This window comes from Nansenia antarctica (assembly GCF_963989245.1).
Source record: "Nansenia antarctica genome assembly, chromosome: 6".
Classification (NCBI taxonomy): Eukaryota; Metazoa; Chordata; class Actinopteri; order Argentiniformes; family Microstomatidae; genus Nansenia; species Nansenia antarctica.
In genome coordinates this window covers 50,266,218-50,281,962 of record NC_137676.1, presented here as the reverse complement: position 1 = coordinate 50,281,962, position 15,745 = coordinate 50,266,218, and the positions used below count along the sequence as shown (strand labels likewise).

The 15,745-nt window shown below is 45.2% G+C and overlaps 2 protein-coding genes across 2 annotated transcripts in view; both read right to left on the bottom strand.

Moving 5' to 3' along the window:
• Positions 1-15,745, bottom strand: part of celsr3 (cadherin, EGF LAG seven-pass G-type receptor 3) — a gene marked incomplete at its 3' end in the record, with an annotated part of 317,293 nt that overhangs the window by 109,237 nt on the left and 192,311 nt on the right. The window lies entirely within an intron of this gene.
• Positions 968-15,020, bottom strand: xpc (xeroderma pigmentosum, complementation group C; the record flags this gene model as incomplete). Its single annotated transcript, XM_080534611.1, has 14 exons — positions 968-1,626; positions 1,803-1,896; positions 2,026-2,195; positions 2,396-2,527; positions 3,255-3,336; positions 3,466-3,626; positions 3,739-4,548; positions 4,738-4,827; positions 7,556-7,676; positions 8,008-8,165; positions 8,318-8,402; positions 11,680-11,788; positions 12,384-12,665; positions 14,909-15,020. The coding sequence occupies 14 exons, from the start codon at positions 15,018-15,020 to the stop codon at positions 1,297-1,299; spliced, it is 2,736 nt and encodes a 911-aa protein (XP_080390737.1). The 3' UTR covers positions 968-1,296.

The window sequence follows — 15,745 nt, the reverse complement described above, 5'->3', positions numbered from 1 at the left end:
GTCCCCCACTGTCCGAAGACAGACACCTCCTCTTGTTCTCTTTAAGCAGAAATAGATTGTTTATTCTAAAAGAAGTTTATTATAAAGAACTTTCTTTTAACCAATTCAAACAGCTTTATACATATCGTGACGTTAGAATTATAAAGTTCTATCTCCATCTTTGGTCAAAATTGAGTTTTTTACATAATCTGATCCATTAGGTGTTTATTAATGCCTGTGTGGTGTTATTTTTAAAATGTTGACATTTTTTTTGTTAGTAATTAATAAAATACAAAGGTTCCATCTCACAAAACATAATGGAATGTAAAAACTTTGACGCTCAATATCTCTGAACTACCCTAAACGGAGATAGAACCTTATCATTCTAAGCTCACGATATGCCACAATGTGAACAATATGTTGCTATATTATATGTATGTATGATTTGATTTAATTTAATAACACTTTAAAACTAAAAGCCTGCAAGAACTGAGAAGTCTTGTTGTTGTCGTCTTTAAAGTAATGTAATGATAGTAAAGAAATATGCGAGTGGTGTTGAGTGTCTGCCAGCCTAATCCTGACTGTGCATTCTGCATTCTTGGTTGTGTGGCTGTTTTTCTGTGTGTGTTTGTCCATGTGACTGTTTGTTTCTCTGTGTGTCCTTGGACCACTCCATAACCAAGACCTTGTGTCTCTAATCCCTTTCGTTGACCCTCAAAATGTCTGATTGGCTCAGTGGCCTCACAGTGGCCTTGTGTTGCTACAAGTAAGGATGCAATATTATCCATGTCAAATAAACAACAACAATGTGTGTTGATGGTGTCTGTAATGCTGTTAAGTTGATTGAAATAACAATTGAATAAATACTTCATACTGTGCCACAAACATGGCTGCAATTTATTTCAAGTTCAACATGATGGTATCAAAGTTGAAACATAACAAGAGTATTTTTGTGTAAAAATATTTATGATACAAAGAAATGATGGCTTCTATTGTGCAAAAGCTGACACCTTCCAGGTACATGTGTTCTCTCTCTCACACACACACACACACACACACACACACACACACACACTTCCAGCTTCATGACTTGTCTGTCTGTAAATCTGCCAGTCAGTCTGTCATGAGTCAGTCAGTCTGTCATGAGTCTGTCAGTCTATGTGTCTGTCTTTCTGACCACTCTTTCTGGCAGTAGCATCACATGCCTGAGACATGTCTCTCTAGAGAGAGAGAAATGAGTGTGAGAGAAAGGAGGCGCCCACACACGCACGCACGCACGCATGCACGCATGCACGCACACACAGGAACAGATTGGTATCAGACTTTTTCAAAGGGGAACAGGTGTTTCTGCTCTCCTCGTTTCTCCCGTTTGTTGGTGGGTTTCTTGGTTCCTTCCTGCTCGTCCTGCCTGTTCTGGGGCCAGGACTGGGCCAGGGTCACAGCCGCTGTAGGTGCCGCCCCACCCTCCCCCTCCCCCTCCTCCTCAGAGGACAAGCCCTCCTCCCCCTTCCCATCCTGGGTCTTCAGCTGGTCCAGGACCCCCCCAGCCTTGGGGCCATGTTTCCCATAACGCCGCTGGAGCCTCTCTCTGATCAGCAGGCCCTTGACCAGCAGAGTCCAGTTGGACACGACCCTCTTCTCACGCTTCTGGAAAACACACACGCACACACACACACACACACACACACACACACACACACACACACACACACACACGTTCGATACCATTCCTCATTCCATTCCATGCATTTGCATTACAATGAGCCTGTCCTCCGATTTCTACCTCCATCAGCCTCCACTGGTGCATACACCTTCCAACCCACCTCCGTCTCCTTCTGTCTCTGGATCTCTTGGTCTTCCACCCACGCAGCTCTCAGGATCTCCTCATGCTCCTCACATATGACGTAGCCATCATTTCTACAACATAAACAAAGACTCAGGTTGGCAAGATAGCCCATAGAAACACACATAGTAACAACCAGCGACTCACACAGTGACATGCGTCCATATGGTACCCACGCAGCATGAGAGAGAGAGAGAACTTACACAGCATGGGAGTAGCCACCATGGAAGTCGAAGCCAGTGACAGCTAAGGCGCAGTCAATGTCCAGCTTCTTGGCCACTCTGTTGAGGTTGGGCAGCTGAACGTGGACACAGCCCACTGGCAACATGCAGGGCTTGAACAGGTACACGTTGCCATAGTCGTTACGAGGCACCTGGTAAATAACAAAACAATTAATAACAACAAAGTCAGGGATTCCTAGAACATAAGAGGGACGGACGCGGACGCGCATGCATACGCGCACACACACACACACGCGCGCACACACACACGCACACACACACACACACACACACACACACACACACACACACACACACACACACACACACACACACACACACACACACACACCTTGCCGTCTATAGCCAACGGTGGCTGGTACTCCTCTGTCTGCCATTCACCAAATAGGGCCAGGTCATCTTTCTCCTTCTGCTCTGCCATCATCCTGGCCTTACGAGAACGGTTGGAAAACCCTCTGACGATCTATGACGGAGTGCGAGAGGAGGAATGAGAGGGGTGGAGGAGGGGAAGTTAGAGAGATGGAGGAGGGTCAGAGAGATGGGGGAAAGGTTAGAGACATGGAACACGTTGAGAGGGGTGGAGGAGGAAAGGTTAGAGAGATGGTGGTGGAAGGTGAGAGAGAGAGGGAGAGACAGAGAGTGTGAGAGAGAGGTGGGGTAGGTGAAAAAAAGACCCTCAACAGACATGGGTAAATCTACATATTGAAGGTGAAGATGAAGGTGAAAACCATATCACCAGGCAACATACAGTATTTCCCACATTGTGCACATGGACTGACAGTTGACACAAACACACTCCACCTCCACCGGCCTCCCCTGGTATGGGGGTAATCATACCCCATCATTCCCCTCCACCGGCCTCCCCTGGTATGGGGGTAATCATACCCCATCATTCCCCTCCACCGGCCTCCCCTGGTATGGGGGTAATCATACCCCATCATTCCCCTCCACCGGCCTCCCCTGGTATGGGGGTAATCATACCCCATCATTCCCCTCCACCGGCCTCCCCTGGTATGGGGGTAATCATACCCCATCATTCCCCTCCACCGGCCTCCCCTGGTATGGGGGTAATCATACCCCATCATTCCCCTCCACCGGCCTCCCCTGGTATGGGGGTAATCATACCCCATCATTCCCCTCCACCGGCCTCCCCTGGTATGGGGGTAATCATACCCCATCATTCCCCTCACTTTGTAGGGCTCCTCTCCCAGAAGGACAGTGCGAGCCTCCTTCAGCCAGGCGTCTTTGGAGTGCAGCGTGTGGATACAGTCTCTGTGGAAAACACCAAGGCAAACATAAACCACTGGCCCCCCTTCAACACGATTTGTATACATACATGTTTTGTATACCATTCCAGTAAAAACTATGACATCACAACCATAGCATATATTTTATGCTTACCTGGAATAGACAGGCTCTCCCCTGCAGTACCCCAAGGTGGCCGCTGTGGGGGGGTAGAGAGCTTCATACTTCAGCAGGTGCCTCCCCAAGGCATACAGGGGGTGGTTCTTGAACTCTGCAACTGAGGTAGGCAATGGCTTGTCCAGTAACTTTGTCTGGAGCTAAAGAAAGGAGAGAGAGGGTGTGTGAGAGAGAGAGAGAGAGAGACACACAGAGGGGTGGAGATAGGTCTCACAGACAGACAGACAGACAGACAGACGGTCTCCTCCTCACCTCTTTGTTCTCCTGCTGTTCCCTCTCCGACTGCGGGCCCAGGAAGGGCTCCAGTGTCTCCTGCCACCACTCCTCCGTCACGTGCCTCTTCCTAGTGGACGTCAGCCAGGTGGGGTCGTACTTGCTGCCCAGGTCCTTCAGGTGTCCGTGGGGATCCCAGGCCAGGACGTAGGTGACCGGCTGGGTGGCCTGCTGGGAGCACAACTGAGGCTGGCCCACCCCCTGCTCCACGTCCACACACACCCAGCGCCCCGTCTTCTCCACGTACACCTCCAGCCACTCATCCGCCCCCTTCGCTCCCTTCTTCTTCCCACTCTTCATGCACTGCGTTTTCTTCCCCTCCTCCCCCTCCTCTTCTGCATCGTCATCCTTCTCCTCACTCTTGACTTTCCTCTTCCCTCCGCTGTTTCTCTTGGCTCGGGTCTTCCCTTTTCCTTTTCCTGTCTTGGCCGTGCTGGATCTAGCTCCTCCCTCGGAATCCACACTCTCCTCGTCACTGGTCAGCTGGAACTCCTCCCCCTCGCTGGGCCCCTCCTCCCCCTCGCTGGGCTCCTCTTTGTAGCTGACCTTCGAGGCGACGCTGCGCCGTTTGGAGTTCTTGGGTTTCTGTCCAGTCACCACGCCCGTCTCCCCTGTCTCCCTAATCCGGGCCTTCTTCCCTCCCCACTCCGCCTTCCCCCCCGCCGGCCTCTTGGTCCCAGGGGAGACCTTAGTCTCTGTGAGGCTGGTGGTCTTAGCAGGATTCTCCTTGGGGGGTTTCTTCTCCGGGGGGCTCTTGCCTGGGGGGCTGCCAGAGGTGTTGGCCTTTCCCTGTGGAACATTGTGGATTCAGAACAGGAATCACAGACCCAGTAGATACAAACTAAATGACAACATGAACAAGCACAGACTCATTTTCTTTTATCGCTGAATGCAATATGTTTTATGTTTAAAAGGTGCTTTCAAAAATACAGTTATTGCCATTATCATGTCTCGCGCGCATACTCCAACGGGAAGTACCTTGGCTGGTGGGGGCTTGATTGACAGGGGCTGCAGAGAGAGGACCAATCGACAGAAGAGCTGCAGTGACCTCAGCACCAACAGGAACAGCTGTAGGAAACATACACACACACACAGAGAAAGAGAGAGTTAGGGGTCAGGATAGGAGTGTAGCGTATGTGGTTTGGAGTGTCACGCTTGCATGGTGACGTGAGCCTAGGCAGCAGTAGGGGTGTAACGGGGTGTACGGATCGCCCCCCACGGTTCGGCACGCATGTGTACCGCGGATCAATTGCAAAATGTAACCAAGTAATAATATTACTTAATATTAGTTAATATCGCTTGTAAATCACAATGTAGAGTTGCCATGAAAAGATAGACGCGACAGTTGCGTGCTTTGTTTTACTCTAAAGCGCAATGATAGGTTGATAATGGAAAAAAAAATCCAGAACAACAAGGCTGCGTTCGTAAATTCGCTCTGGAATCTGATCAGCATTCATGGAACGCCTCTTGTCCAATCAAATTACTTGGTCCCTTTATGACGTCGGACCCAGTGTGCTCTCCGGCGCTCTCAGAGCAAATTTACGAATGCAGCCCAAGTGTATCATGGCGAGTTCTGCTAATGTTGGCAACAGAGAAGAACTCGAAATGCCTCCCTCGTCATTTAAATCCCATGTATGGGAGCACTTTGGCTTCTCTGTCAATTATAACAATGACGGACAGTGTCATTGGAAGTGTGGTCGATAAAAAAGTTACGGTGTTTAAGCGTTGTGCAACGAGAAAGTCGTACGAGCATGGCCACACATTTGCTGCGACATCACCCTGGTGTGTTGACGGGAGGCACGAAAAAGGCAGCTTGACAACTTCTGATAATGTAGCCAATTTTTTCATACCATGTTTAAAGTAAGGTTTCACTTTATTATCTAGTTAAAAGTGGCATAAAACATGTTTATTTGTCAGCTTTAAAGAGCCCAGTGATTCACTGCTGCAACCAGGTGCCTCCTCCCTCTCTCCTACTGCATCATTTAAGTTGAATGTGTGTTTCTGTTTAATATGTAGCCTAATGTTTGAGTGTAGAATATGTTATGTATGTATATATATATATATATATATATATATATATATATATATATATATATATATATATATATATATATATACATTAGGGATGGACGGTTTCCAATTATTGAAACCGAAAAACCGTCAGAGAGTAAAACCGCGGTTTTCCGGTTAACCGAAAAATACAGTTAAAAAAAAAAGAAAAAAAAAAAAGTAAAAAAAAAAAGAAAAAGAGCGCCAATTTCAAATAATTGAGCCCTACTGCTACAATACACTCATGTCGAACACCATTAAAACACCGTAAGCACAGTCGCAACACATTTAGGCTACTTAGTTTCACAAATATAAGTGGAAAGGCAGACTTTTGTAAGCTACACCATACATGAAAACACATGAACACTTAACACACCAGCTCCGCTGATCCAGGGTGCACGCCTGCACGGAAGATCATCTCTTGGAACAGCGTCTTCATTGAATGAACTGCTTTCTCAATATCTTGGTTCTTAGACAAAGTTTCAGCTGCTGCTCAATGTATTTAAATATTTGAATACTGCTCAATAATCACTGAAATATTAGACTTAGAATTATGCAGTGAACATACTTAAAGCTTTTCATAAAAACCACATGCCGCGAGACTGACTCGTCCTGAACTGTCGTAAGTCAATCAACAAAGAATGCCCCATCAAAATAAAAGTGCCCATGGTAGAGCTGTCAAAATAGAGCTTTCTAAATAAATGTACTAATACAGATAGAGATAAATACAGAACTACCTTTGCGTCACTAAGTGACCGCGTATCTTCTGAGACATGCGTTCTGTCATCACTTTCAGTAGCGCCTTCACACACAGTGGCGCTGTGCACAAACACTCTTGATCCGTATAGCTCTTGTTTTATTATATTGTGGTTTAGTAAATACTGCACTTGGAGTTACATTCAATGCATGATTTGTGCTATAGAACATAAATAAAGTTTGATTGATTGATTGATATCAAATCAAATCACATTTTATTTCTATAGCGCATTTCTCACAAAAGTGACCCAATGCGCTTTACAGAGAGCAGCGAAAATGATCTTATTAAATGTAAGCGAGTAATTGTAAAAACACTTTCCTATCTACCAATAACTGAAGGCAACTATCTTTCCCATAGAGTGATTCGTTACCCTTAAATATAATCCCAATTAGATATTAATCCTCAGTTATTCTTCACAACTGACCAAACCTCTCACTCATTGCGCGGCAGATTCAGACTGTATCATTGTTATTTTCACACACGACAAACATGTGACATGTTCCAGTTTTATTCTTATTCTATTTTATTCTTCTAAAAAAAAAAAAAAAAAAAAAACGGTTTCAGACGGTTTTGATAAAAAACCGTTTCTATTTTTATAAACCCCGGTTTTCGGTTTAACCGAAAAACCGTCCATCCCTAATATACATACACACACACACATATATATATATACCAGTTTTGACATCTTGAATGTTGTTGGGTTTTACACAGTAAAAGTGGTGTTTTTACAGAATTCGAGGAAAAAGCTTTTTATTTTTATTTTTATGTTTTGTGTTGATCCGAAAAATGATCCGATCCGTGACTCAAAAACCGTGACACGATCCGATCCGTGAGTTAGGTGATCCGTTACACCCCTAGGCAGCAGGCTAACACAGTCATAGCATGCAAATGAGACAGGTTTGAACCAAGTCTATCTAGCATCAGTCAGTACAGTACACCCTGTCAGACAAGCTAGCCTGTAGCTCTACCTGAGAGAGAGGTGCTACTCACGTGGGTCATCTCCTGGTGGTCTCTGACCGTCAGGCTGCCCAGCCTCCTCTCCAGCAGGGCCCGGGGGTCTGGCCTCTCCTCACAGGGGAGCTCCGGGTTCAGGGTGAACGTCGCACCAAACCTGGAGACAGAGACAGACAGACAGACAGACAGACAGACAGACAGACAGACAGACAGGCAGACAGACAGACAGAGAGAGTTCAAATTGTTGGTATAGGCATGCTCGATGTGTATTGTGTATACTGTAATTGTTGTACGTCCGTTATTCTGCTGTTGTTTAGCTGTATAGCTAAATAGCTGTATACAGCTGTATAGCTGTATAGCTGTATAGCTGTTGTTTAGTTGTATAGCTGTTGTTTTTTACCTTGAATTCATTACAAATTGCCTGTAATAAGAAAGATGTTGAAAGTGATTTACGTGCACGTGCACGCCCACACGCACACGTCCCTCACCACATGAGCAGGCCAGAGAGGAAGTTGTGGCCCATGTGTTGCTTTTCCACCATGGTGAAGTGTGTGGGCAGCAGAGACAGAGTGATGGCCAGCAGGTCTGGTTCACTACACAGACGGTTCCGGAACATCCCATTGGCCATCAGACACATCAGGTGAACCTGGGGGGACAGAGGTGCACCAGACTGTTAGGTGTGTGTGTTTGTGTGTGTGTGTGTCAGGTGGACCTGGGGGACAGATACAATAGAAAATAACTTTATTGTTCCAAACTAAGCTGAACATTTTAAATCATTACAGGTGTCTGTGTGTGCACCTTGTGTGTGTCCTCCACCACGTCTTTTCTGAAGCGGTTCATCATGCGTCGCAGGTAGTTCTCAGACTCCGCCTTTTGCTTCTCTCTGGAATCATGGTTGTCATGGTGACAGATAAGTTACATCTCTGCACAATCCATTTTAAATCCTCTACTTACTTTCTAAAGGATAGTACTGTATTTGTTGTTCACACACACACACACACACACACACACACACACACACACACACACACACACACACACACACACACACACACACACACACACTAGGGTTGGCCGGTTATACCGTTATACTGTAAACCGCGTTTTTTGAAAATAGCAACGGTATTTGTCAACATTGTCATAAAACCGTCATAAATATATAATACACGCCTTAAGACTGTTTGTCCAGCACCACTGACTGTGTGGTTGAAGACGCTATGAAAGTGATGACAGTACGTTTGTAATTTTCAATTAAATGACCTGTCAAAAAAGACAGCTGTCATGTGACAGCTCCTCCTCAGAACAGAGAATTAGAAAAAGTTTTGGCCCAGTTCCCACCACTAGGAGAGAGTTGCGCCGGTTTTTGGGAATGGCTGGATATTACAGGGTTTTTTGTAAGAAGTTTTCCCAAAACGTTTGTTTCAGTGGACCGATGACTGTCAGATGGCCTTTGAGAGCTGTAAGGCTCTTTTGTGCAGTGCTCCAGTTTTAAATGCACCTGATTTTACTCTTCCCTTTGCACTGGAAGTAGATGCCAGTTGCATTGGTGCTGGTGCAGTGTTGATTCAGTCTGATGAACATGGCCTAGCCCTAGACCATCCCATTGGGTATTTTTCAAGGAAATGTAGTAAATGCCAGATGCGATATTCCACTGTAGAACAGGAGACCCTGGCTCTACTTTTGGCCTTACAGTTCTTTGATGTGTACGTGGGGTCTAGTACGGTGCCGGTTGTGGTCTACACTGATCACAACCCTTTGGTTTTCATCCATCGTATGTACAATCATAACCGACGACTAATGAGATGGTCATTATTTCTACAGAATTACTGTCTTATCATCCGCCACAAGAAGGGCACAGCAAATGTTTTTGCCGATGCTTTGTCCCGGTGTGAAAAACCATGAAAGTCACTATGTTTTGTGTTTTACACTCCACTATTGAAGTTTTTTTTTTTTTCATTGTTGTAACCTGTTTTCCCTTCCAGAATGTAATTGTTTGTATCAACCAGGGTTTGATATTTGAGGGGGGGAGTGTTACGGGTGGTGGGGTCTTTTCTGTTGGACCTGTGGTGTGTTGTTGCTTTGTCTTAATTCTTCTGTTTCAGGCCCTGTCCACACCTATACGTTTTTTTGATAAACGTTTTTCGTATATAAAAATATTACCGTCCACACCAGCATGTTTATAAACAATGTCTGTGTCCACATGCATACGCATGAACGCAATATAAACGCTGTCATTGAGCATTCCACACCAGTAGTCGGCGATATAATATTATCCCCATAGCCCCGCTGGCCAATCAGACGCCTCTGTCTCTCAATGTTCTCGATCATTAACTGTGCATTTATCTGTAAACAGGTTAAAAGTCCAGTTAACAGTGAAAGAACTAGAAGCACTTTGTACACATCCATTTTCCTTGCTTGTGTAGCCTCGAACACCGTTGCCTGTTGTAAACATAGTAGTTACTGGTGCCAGGATATGACGTTGGAGCGAACAGCAAACAGCTGCAGTGCGCATGATCATAGAAAAGAAATCTACGCGCATGATGACGTGACGAATACAAAAAGCTCCGTCTATCTCGTCCACACGTCAAAAATATACGGCGAATATACAGTGTTTTTAAACATCTTCACCCTGGCAGGCGTTTTTAAACATGTTTGTTTTCAGAGGGCAAAAACTTGTTTGCGTCTGGAAGAACCCCCCAAAACGAATATAAAAATCCACGTTTATCAAAAAAACGTATAGGTGTGGACAGGGCCTCAGTGTGTCCCTCCTGCTGGAGTAATCAGTGAGATGCCTGGCAGCTGGGATCATCAATCAATCATCCAATCAGTTCACCACACCTTCTATGTCTATATAAGTTAGTTTGTTCTGTTCTTCAAGGGAGGTGGCAGCTCTCAATATTTTGGTATGTAACTTATGTTGCTGGTTATAGTTTGTTTGATGCCCTTTTGTTAACCTTTTTGATGTTCTCTTTTGTTCTCTTTTTTTCTTTTAGCCGGTTACAGAGTTCGAGAGGTAGGGCACTTAGTAAGATACCTGCAGGTATACATCTGTGTCCTACACCACACGTAGATCACCCATTGTATTAGTAACATCAGCTAGTGCGGCGACACTAACCCTTGTATTTTTGTTAGGTGCTACGGCAACGGCTATGGGGGTTAGGCTAGGGGGTTAGTTCTGGGGTTGTTTTCTGTTTATAGGTTTAGATTTAGTTTTCTGGGGCTTTTCCTTTAGTGGTCGCTGCATAGATCAGGGGGTTGGGGTCTGTGTTGTGTCTTGTCTCTGTACCGTGTGTTTTAAACAATAAATTATTATTGTTTAACGGATGCCTGGTTGTCACTGGTCTACTTCATTTGCACGCTCACTGTCATATGTTATGCCGGCGGCCTCCTACCACCAGGGGTAACATGTTGGTTCCTAAAAGAAAAAGCAACTGCTGCAATTTGGAAGCATTTTGGGCTCCGACTGAATGACAAGGGTGAGGCAGCAAATCTTAACTAGGCTGTGTGTAAGATTTGCATGAAGAAAGTGAAAGAGCGAGCAGAATCAGAGATGACTGCCTATTGTCGCGAGGCTTTGACTGACGGAAACAAAGATCCCCTTCTCTGGTGGATAAGCCTACTGGATGCTATAGGCTGCGCTTTTAATTCAATTTATTTGTACTGGATTGTAGCCCAAGAATTTGTTGTTAATTTAACTCTGTTTGGTTGACAGATGCCAGAGAATTAATGTCATGTCCTTGCACTACTTTCTATTTAGACCTATACCCGCTTTATTTACACTCAAGCTTTATATTTGTAGCTTTTTTTTCCCATGTTAATGTTAACGTTTGCTGTTCTGTTTCTGATGTTGTTGGAACATGTATCACATTTTTGTCGTGTGAAAATAATAATAATAAACTTTATTTGTATAGCACCTTTCATACAAGAAATGAATCTCAAAGTGCTTTACAACAAAGAAATGACATGCACTGAAGGCTTCACATAAAAATAGACATAAAATGAACTTGTGGGAAGTGCACTGCAGCCAGCCACCTTGTGGCGGGAAACGGAATAGCAGCGACTACATTCATCATTTGAAATTGGCGGCTCCCTCAAAACCCTACATGATTTTTAACCCTTCATGATACTGCCCAGCCCTAATAAACACACACTCCTCTCACCTCTTCAGTCTCCTGCGCGTGATTTCAGGGGTCTCTACCTCTATCTCTACAGGCTGTGATGGAAGGGCTGGTTCTACGGGCTCCACTGGACCCAGGGGCTCGTCCAGCTCTGGGGGGGGAGACAGTAACATCACACATGGGGTGTGATTTCTCAGACATGGAACAATCCTAGTCTTTTACATGACATGTTTGTTGTAGACACTCTTATGCAGAGCTACTTACAATAAGTAAGTAAAAGTGAAAGCAACAACTATACATCCCTGTTTCAAATGTAAAGGATGATTTCGTCCAGGATTTTGCATAATACAAGTCAAAAATACACAAGCCATAATCAGGGCCAGGAGTTTACCTGACCAGGAAAAGCTCTGGGCCCTAGCCATATTACATGCACAGAGAAACAGCTTCATATGTAGTCCCAAGCTGGTATATGATGTAAGGTTTGTGAACATGAATTACAGAATTCCTTGGGTGCAGGGTGTTATGAAAAGTTATGAAAGGGAAAATTAAAAAATCATTCATACACGGTAGACCTACGATTTAAACCAGTGGAGGCTGAAAGGAGGTAGAGATCGTCATCGTTGTAATGTATACCATTCCTCATTCCACTCCATGTATTACAATGAGACCGTCCTCAGATTTCTGCCTCCACCAGCCTCCCCAGAGGTAACCATACACTCAGGAATCAACACTGGATCCTCTCTTACCTTCCACTTCCTCCCAATCGTCATCCTCCTCCTCACTCTCTTCATCATCATCATCACCAACATCATCCTTCTCCTCTTCCTCTTCTTTCTTCACAGACTTCTGTTTGGTTGGACTGTGTCTGAGGAAAGCAGGGATGCTGTCACTGTCAGAAGACTGCCCCTTCCCTGGTGACTGGAAGTATCTACTGGTCTTCTCTGGCGGCTCCAGTGGGGGTTTAAAGGAACGACGTTTGGCCCTGATCTTCCTCTGGATCTTCACCTCCTCTGTCTCCTCTCCATTCACTGAAAGGGCAGAGAGAAGTCCTGAGTTTGAGTTTATTTCATTGTGTTCACAGTAAAAGTGTATATAAGAAATAGAGCCAATGAATACAATTAAATAAAAACATACAACAATTACAGGACAACAGAAATACATATCAAGAAGCAATGGCATAGTGACTATTTTGTTCAGACTTTTGATTGGTTCATATAAATAATGACGTGAATGAATGCTCAATGACTCTTATAGCTTCATCATGAGCCAGAATTAGCTCTTGCTCTGAAAGTTTGCCTGAGCGAAACTATAGTACTTCTCAATGGATCTAAAGCCCTGAGTGTCATTGTTCAGTCTAAAACACGAGTCGATTATTTATGAACATGAATGTATGGCTGATGTCATTATGATTCTGAAAACCATGCAGCAAGGAGCTGACAATGAAGGACAGGATATCCGTTAAATGATAAGAAACACAAAAGCAGATGTGTTGGTGTGTGCAAGTTTACTATGATCCACAATAGCACCCAAGCACAACGACGCACCTGCAGACTAGCTGTCAAAACATGACGTGTAATCATCTACTAGGAATTGACAGACGCAGGAAAGATCGTGGCATTATGCAATATTATATGCAACTATTTTCTTTGCGCAGCCATTCACATTGTATACGCCAATGATGTTGATAAACACCACAACACATCCCAACACATCCATACCAGTTCGCCTACAGAGCCCACAGGTCCACAGAGGACGCCATAGCGACGACTCTCCACGCCACTCTATCCCACCTGGAGAGGGGAAACAGCTACGCGAGACTGCTCTTCGTGGACTTCAGCTCCGCCTTTAACACCATCCTTCCAGACAGGCTAGTGACCAAACTACTAGACCTGGGTCTATCACACTCTATATGTGCGTGGATCAAGGACTTCATGACCGACCGCCTCCAGAGGGTGCGGGTGGGCCCCCACACCTCCACAGCCCTCAGCCTCAGCACTGGGTCACCCCAGGGCTGCGTGCTAAGCCCCATCCTCTACAACCTCTACACCCACGACTTCACCCCCATCCACCCCAGCAACTACATCGTAAAGTTTGCAGACGACACCACCGTGGTGGGATGTATCTCGGGGGGGGACGAGGCGGCGTACAGGGATGAGGTAGAGCAATTGAGCAAGCTGTGCAAGGTAAACAACCTGCTGCTAAACAAGTCAAAGACCCAGGAACTCATCGTAGACTACAGGAGGAAAAAGTCCGAGATCCTGCCCCTGCTCATCGACGGAGAGAGCGTAGAGATGGTCTCAAACCTCCGTTTCCTGGGACACATCATACGGGATGACCTGGCCTGGAAGGACAACACTAAAGGCACCATCAAGAGGGCACAACAGCGGCTATACACCCTGAGATGCCTCAAGAAACAACACAGCAAGCAGGAGATGCTGGTGGCCTTCTACCACGGCGCAGTGGAGAGCATCCTCACCTTCGGCATCTCCAACTGGTACCACAGCTGCACGGCAGCGGAGAGAAACGATCTACAGAGAGTCGTGAGAACAGCACAGGGGATCACCGGCGCCACCCTCCCCTCTCTGGAGGAGCTGTACGAAACACGCTGTCTCAGGAGGGCCTCCAAGATCTCCAAGGACCCGACCCACCCTGGGCACGAACACTTTGTCAAGCTGCCCTCGAACAGGAGGTACAGGACCCCGGCCGCTAGGACAAACAGACTGAAGGACAGCTTCTACCACAGGGCCGTCAAGGCCCTGAACACAGAAAAGGCCTAAGTTCTGGGCCCAGGACAAGTCCGGACGGATTGTAATGGCAGCTAGTGCTGAGGCACAAACATGTACATTTTCAAGCCTGCAAACTGTGACATTTTTAAAAAATGTGAAAAAATACTTTCTTGTGCAATATGACAACCCTAGTTGACTATCTGTGCAGTATAGTACAGTGGATTGTGTACATAGCCTCTATTGATGTAAACCAGCTCCTTATCTTCTTGTGATTTTATGCATCTATGCTTTTTCCAAAATGTGTTTCTTTTTCCTTTCTTAAACACCAGGGGAGCCTCCCCTCCTAAATTTCGTTGTTTGGTACCTGTACTGTAACAATGACAAATAAAGTCTATCTATCTATCTATCTATCTATCTATCTATCTATCTAAATGGAAAGATGATGGTCATCACAATTAATTAAATGTTTCGATGGGCGTTTCCAACCCTCAGTAGTGGCACATGCCGCTGGGTACATTTCTATCAATGGCTTGCTGCTTCGTTACCTGGATCTTTTTTCGCTCTTGCTCTTCCACCAGATTTGCTTTTTGCAACCTGCTTCTGTTTCTTTGTATCGGTCTTCGCCGCCGTATCTGCAGGCTCCTTGCGCTTAGCCATAGCTCCGATCTTGCACCCGAGGTGAAAGAGGCACAGATTTAGTTAATCTCTTATATGTTTTCGACAGTAATTTAAGACTTAATCCCCCATTTCCCACATGGGGGTGGTTGAGTAATAATAGCTAGAAGCCGTGGTTACACAACTCCACACAGACCCTTATACATAATACATAATACAACGTAGAGTCGTAGACACTGAGAGTGCGTTCGTAAATTTGCTCCGAGAGAGCCGGAGCGCACACTGGATTCAACATCGCAGAACGATCAAGTAATTTGATTGGACAAGAGGCATTCCATGAACGCTGATCAGATTTCCAGAGCGTATTTACGAACCCTGAATGTTATGGGGAGGGTTCTGATAACGTCATATCCACTTCCGGTAAGTACACCAAGCCAGCAGAGGATGGCAGCAGAGGAGCGTGAAGAAGAAGTCATCGTTTCAATAACTCCTCGACCGTTTAAAAATAAAAAATAAAGCAAAATAATAACATATTATTATGATTTAGTAGTTATTGTTTATTCAGTACAAGTTATTGTAATGTTTCATCAGGGTCACCACTTCAGATATGATATGTAGCCTAGTGGTTATTTCTTAAAAAAAAAAAAAAAAAAAAGTTTTACCGTCAAGTCAACCCAAATAAAGTATTCAAACGGTGTGTGCGTGCGTCCTCGAGCGTGTGTTTCACTACAATACAGAAACTTGGGTTGCCCATTTGTTGTGTTTTA